This window comes from Pseudochaenichthys georgianus, chromosome 17 (assembly GCF_902827115.2).
Source record: "Pseudochaenichthys georgianus chromosome 17, fPseGeo1.2, whole genome shotgun sequence".
Taxonomy (NCBI): domain Eukaryota; kingdom Metazoa; phylum Chordata; class Actinopteri; order Perciformes; family Channichthyidae; genus Pseudochaenichthys; species Pseudochaenichthys georgianus.
In genome coordinates this window covers 25,442,660-25,448,859 of record NC_047519.1, presented here as the reverse complement: position 1 = coordinate 25,448,859, position 6,200 = coordinate 25,442,660, and the positions used below count along the sequence as shown (strand labels likewise).

At 36.3% G+C, this 6,200-nt stretch overlaps 1 protein-coding gene across 5 annotated transcripts in view; it reads right to left on the bottom strand.

The window, feature by feature from the left end:
- Positions 1-2,011: 2,011 nt before the first annotated feature.
- The window catches only part of pbx1a (pre-B-cell leukemia homeobox 1a), a 50,951-nt gene continuing 46,762 nt past the window's right edge, over positions 2,012-6,200 (bottom strand). For 3 of the 5 annotated variants that reach the window (XM_071206369.1, XM_071206370.1, XM_034105413.2), the window contains one exon: positions 2,012-3,964. In XM_071206369.1, the coding sequence (XP_071062470.1) occupies positions 3,872-3,964 (93 nt within the window). In that variant the 3' untranslated portion in view covers positions 2,012-3,871. The remainder of the gene's footprint in view (positions 3,965-6,200) is intronic. The other 2 variants (XM_034105415.2, XM_034105416.2) reach the window with 1 other exon arrangement.

The window sequence follows — 6,200 nt, the reverse complement described above, 5'->3', positions numbered from 1 at the left end:
CAAAGATAACAAAACAAACAACAATGTAAAAGATACAAATACATAAATATTTTGTATTCTTTTTTCGTTTAGCCTTTGCAAATAGTGATGTCTCAGGATAAATGTAAGGTATTTAATCTGTTGTTAAAGGTTTGAGATTTATTTTCCTCACTTCACCTTCATCTGGTGAGTGTTTTTGAACAGTTGTGTTATCATCGCCATCTTGTGGAGAGTGACCCTCTTGTCTTTTTTCACACTGCTTTTGTTCTAATCAAATCTTTTAGTTGGTAATCTGAATCTGATGCAATAATTCATTTTCTTTATTCATACACCCTCTTGAACATTCTCAAACAATGACTCATTTAATGTTCCTTAACAAGAGAAAATAAAAGACTTGACGGTCTGTAATTAAGGAGCTCCAGATGCCACACCCTGTCTCTGTGCACAATATAATTGGTGTCTGTGAGACAGAGTGTAAATGAGTGAATTTAGGACGAAGCACCCAGGGACTCGTGTGGTCAGTCAGTCCGGCAGCAGCAGCGGGGTCCGGCTGTTGTGTCACTGCACATTAGAGCAGTCTGCTGGGCTCTGCGAGAGGGGGGAGACAAGGTGTCTGAGCCTCCCTCCCATGCTCCTCTTCGGCAGCTGTAATTATAAACAGTGGTACAATGACAGCTGGGGAGGCAGATGTCAACACCAACATTAGATTTCAATCAGCCTGCACAGTGTCACCACCCCTAGGGAATGAGGAGGTGTAAAACCTACGCTGCATGACAAAATCCCTTAAAAAAAAGAACAGAAAAACCTCAGCACATCTTATTATATTTTTATGTTAGAGATGATAATGGAGAAGTCTTGATGTTGTGATCATCATGCTGATGAGCGTCTGAGCGCAGCCAGAGGATGTTTTTGGATGAAGTCTTGTCAGATTGTTTTTGATGCCCTCTCTGTTGGTGAGAGCAGGCCGGCTCCTTCGCTGCCCTCCAGGCGCAGAGAGCAGTCTGGCTTTGGCATTTCACACTCGCTCAGCAGTCAAGGCCTGTGACCATCCGCAGACTTTACAACCAACTGCTCCCTCATACCCTGGCCCCTGTTGTTGGGCCAATTATGAATATTCAGTTGCTATGAAAGTAATTCTGTCAGACATGCAACTGTCCAGCCAGATAGTGTCAGTGGTATTGTTTGTAGTATTTGAAGGGAGGCACTCTCAAGGACATGACCGTGACCGTTAGATTTTGGATATATGATGACAAAAACTCAGAGTAAGATGGCCTAAATGTAATATGTTGGCTCTTTCTTTTCTCTGCTTGTTTGTTTCTTTATTATTCCTCTGCAAGATTGACCTCCATTGTATTCAACAAAACTATAGACACATCAATAAACCCCGTTCATGGTTGTAAAATGCAATATGTAGGCTTATTTTGGTGGTATTTCCTTAAACACTGCACACACTCTGAACCACACATACCTGTCTTTGTGGACTTACATCTTTACGAAAAATAAATTGGTGTGGGGTTGAGTGGTGAAGAAAAGTCAAATAAAAGGTATTGAGGGACAAACCACTAAATTTGAGTTAGCTTTTTGGTGGTTTCATGAATTTTGTCAACATAATAACTTCAACACTATAGGTATACATTGATAATAATAATAATAATAATAATACATGGGATTTGTATAGCACTTTTCCTAATGCTCAAAGATGCATGTATTTGTTCTTATAAAATATAAAATGTTCAGAAAACATGAATTTGAATATATTTGTTTGTTGTATTATTGCTGATTGCTCCAATGTTTCATACAAATTGGGTTTGGTTTATTGTGCAGAGTGTTAGACTAATATGTGGATAAGGAGCCATAATAGCAGGCAGGGAACACGCAGAGCCATAAAAGACTTTATGTCTACCAGCAGTCACTAACCTTGGTTGACAGTGACTGTGATTACCATGTGATGCCTCTGTGTGATGCTGAGAAAAATAAAGAGTCTTTGCTCTCTTGTAAATTCCACAATAAAACAAAATGCTGAAGTATAATCTTGATGTATTACATATCATTTTTAATGTGTCGAAAACTCTTTCCAACAAAGCAAGTCAAGCACAATGAAGCACATAAACACATGATGAAAGTTCATGAGCTAATTCACGAGAGAAGTAAAACAAAACAAACAAAGTAATAGTCTACATTTAGCATACCATTAAAAAATAACAAAATACAAAAAACAAATAGGCCATAACACAACATAAAAGTGTCTATAAACAAAGTTAGACCGCTCAGAAGACACATTATTTGACATAATGAATTATCCCTTATTTAGTGCTGAATGGGAAACATTTACAATGTTCATAGATGTTTGATACTGAAATAATGGTACTGAGACAAGCATGAATTCAAATATCTACCTTTGTTTTGGTCTCAATTCTAGGGTTACTTAAGCAGTACCAGCAGAGTCATATATTTACTTGCTTTCTATGTAAATAAACGCCCAGAAGAGGACACCATTCATTAAAACGAGAAACATATTATTATATCGTCATCAGAGCAGGAGAGCAGCAGTTCAGGTACGTCCAGATGTTTTTTTCATGGCATTGATCGGTGGCTCCATGCTGAAGCATTTCTGGAGCTGTGCTGTAGATTCAGGAGCAAGGATCCACTGTAAAACTATTAACATAATGACTTCCCTGTTTAAGTGGATTGTGGCTATGTATTGTAAAACAAACTCAGTTACAGGCGCTCTTGACAAACTTTCTCTTCCGTAGAAAGTGATATTTCTTCTCGTATTTCTTTCTAAGGGACAGTGTTATTCAATTGGTTGTAGCACCAGAGCTACATGACAGAAGATAGTCATTAGGATGAGAAGAAAAAGACATAATGCTGTATTTATTTGATGAGAGAATATATATTATAACGGACTCCATGACGACACACTTTTCTTGATGGTTTTGTTTTGGTCACATCTGCATTTTGGCATTGTCAAAAACTTCCGTAGTGGCGGTGGTGGAACACAATAGGAAATGTCATAAAGAATTCAAGTAAATCAAAAAAAGTGTTCTCCTTGTCCAGCATGAAGCAAAAATCCTGTTGTTCTCTTTGCATCAGTGAGTCCTGCATTTCTTTGACTGTCACTCTACCAATATGCTGCACAACCAAAACCAACAGAGTGAAAAATATAGTTTTTAAGGTGATATATATTCTACATCTTAATGAATGATGTCAAGCTTGTCTGATTTGATGACAATTATTTATTTATTGTTTTACAGATAACATACTTCACAGGGTTACCTTAGAGGTAAAATCTCCTGACAGAACTCTGTTTTGACTCTCCGGAGACAGAGGGGAAGATGAACATACTTTTATCAAGCACACATTGTAAACAACTGAGCAATATTTAAGTCTAAATGGCGTACCATAGAATAGGTGAGAGACAACAAAATGTAAGTAAGAAGATGTGCCCCTTGCTTGCAAAGACAAAAGTTTCATTTTTACAAAACAAATAATGGTCACTGACATATTTTTTCTACTTTTTTTTAGTGGCTGAGAGGTAGAATGAAGTATTTTCAGTTAAAACCAATGATTCGATTTATTTACTTTATCATATCATTTCATCATAATGGGTGAAAACATTACAAGTGATAAGTAACTCCAGCCCTCTGAATATAATGTGAAATCTGTACAAATGTCTCCATTGATTGGGGTATTGTTTTGATTTTTATTGTGAAACCTTTTGTTTGTATCCCAAATGTCCAACGTTATAAGCTGAGGAAATATAACTTTTTTCTGGTAAGGATTTCACAGTACCTCTCCAAACTGTGGGGCAGTGAATTCCTTTGTTTAATACTGTGAATAGCAACGTCAGTCCATGTTTTCTTTTGTAGATGAGGTGGAGCGATGGATATATTCAGTTGGAAGTATCCGAATGAACGCTTCCGGGTCCTTCTGTGGGCGAAGTCACTGACGAAGGAGTCGGAGCATCTTGCCAGCCACCATTTGTCTGTGGAGATAAGACAGGAGGTACTTAGCTTCATGGTATCACAGTTTGATACCAGTTTGGCATACAAGTGTCTTTAAGGACAAGGTTGGCACTATCCTATATTTTTCTTTCTGGAAGCAAATCCCATGAACACCTAAACAAACAATGAAGTGATCCCAGTATTGCCTTCGTAGAGCCTGATTCATCTTATTTCTAGAAAACGATTAAAAACATATCAGTCAGTCACAACGCTGGGCTGTACGCCATTTCTTCAGACCAATAAAACAGACTGTTGTTTGTTTTAAGTCATCCCACATAAGCTGTTCTTCTGCAGTGAATCCTATAGAGCACTAAAGCACCAAATGTGTATCAATCCGCTAATGAAAATATTAACTATACCTTTCATTTTAATTCTCTTTTAGTACAAAACAACATTGGCCAGCTGAGCTGTTATTATTTTTGTATTAATGCACTATATATATTTATAAAATATTTACAGCCTTTTTTTAATAGAATAGTTGGATATTTTGAGGAAAGCACTTTTTACCACTAGTTGTATGCATACTACATTGTATTTCGTTTTTTGTTTAGGCCGTATAATAAACATGAGGGGGGTTGTCAAGAATAAAGGAAATCTGCGCAGCAAGCTTTGAAATAGTCCAGTCTTTGTAATTAAAACTCCATGTAACATTTCAGCTTTTGTACGGATTTAAAAATGTATAATGTGGAAATCAGGAGTAGCAACCTTTGAAGCTGGTGGTAGTGGTAGGTGGATTTTGTTACCTTTGGAGACCTTAGTATACATTTTTGTTTACCTGTTGCCAGTATTTGTGTTAAGCTAAGCTAATCCTCTCCTTGCTGTGGCTTTATGGAGAGACAGACTATCACATTATTTGTTATGTTCTTTTTTGACGAGATCTGACAATAACAGAAGTATAGAATATCCCCATCCTTATCCTTTATTTAAAATGAATGAAACAGGATATACTGCATCGCTCTGCTCATGCACAGTATGGGAAAACAGCTTCAAATTCAGATAGAAGTAGCTTTGAGTAGGTGTATTTGGTCCTTAAAGTAATACGAATTCAAATTTGAATATGAAAGCTTACTCAATAGCAGTGATTTCTGTCCAACTGCTACTTTACAGTCAGGAAGAAAAACTGACAAACACTGTTTTTAAGAGACTCTTCATTAAAAATATTATAGCGCCACATTTTTCCTGGAAACGGCTGACATAATGTGAGATAAACAGAAGAGATGAAACACAGAATATGCAGACCTTTCATATATCTCAGAATACACCCCTGAGATGGTTGATAAAAGAATAAATTATCACAATGAAATAAAAAAAAATAGCTCTCTAAAGTGGAGCCCTTCTCAAATCGTGATAAAAGGTTGACTCAAGACCATTAAGGACATTAATTGCAATTTCCACGCTATTAGTGGAACTGGGGACATGCTTTGGCAGCCTCTTATTTCCAAACCCTGTTATTTGGCGTAAAGACTGTCTATCACGGCATTCAGAGGCAAGAGGCGAAAAAAAGAAAGAATGAGGGAAAAAACATTTCCAGTCTTTGAGCGAGGCAACACCCACCAGCAATTTGAGGGGTGTAATTGCCGTCAAGGATAAAGAAGGAGAGGTGAACCATGAGAGTTCAGTCGGTTGAACTTGAGAGGAAAAAATATTATCTCGGCTAAATAAATACAAGAGACAACATTTAATTCACTAGCTTTACCGAAACACTGCCATTTTTGTTCAGAATTGAATCATTATAAACTAACTATTAAAGACTGTTTTCAGCAACACCAATATAATTTTCTTTTTTTCTTTTGTGAGACTGATAAATTATTATTTTCACTTGGGCTGGATGATGTAGCCCTAAATATATTTCGCAATAAACTGCCACAATTAGTTTTATAATGATTAACGCAAATCCGAAAAAAAAACATCATAACACAGCATCATATTTTAATTCCTCATGGATATTTCTTATTTATTTGTCTTGATTATAATAGTATTGTATTATAGACTACTTTGATTGGTTGAACTTAAGGTTATATGCCATTGTTGAAGCTATTCTTATAGGATATTCAATAAAATCAGGCAATTCATTCTTTAATAAACTATTTAGTCCCAGTTTTACTACTATATTTCTGACAATTGACTAATCATTCAAGCTTTACATTTCTAACTACCACCCTTGTTTGGATAACAAGAAAATACGTTAAAATATGTTATATGACGGAACACAAAGTT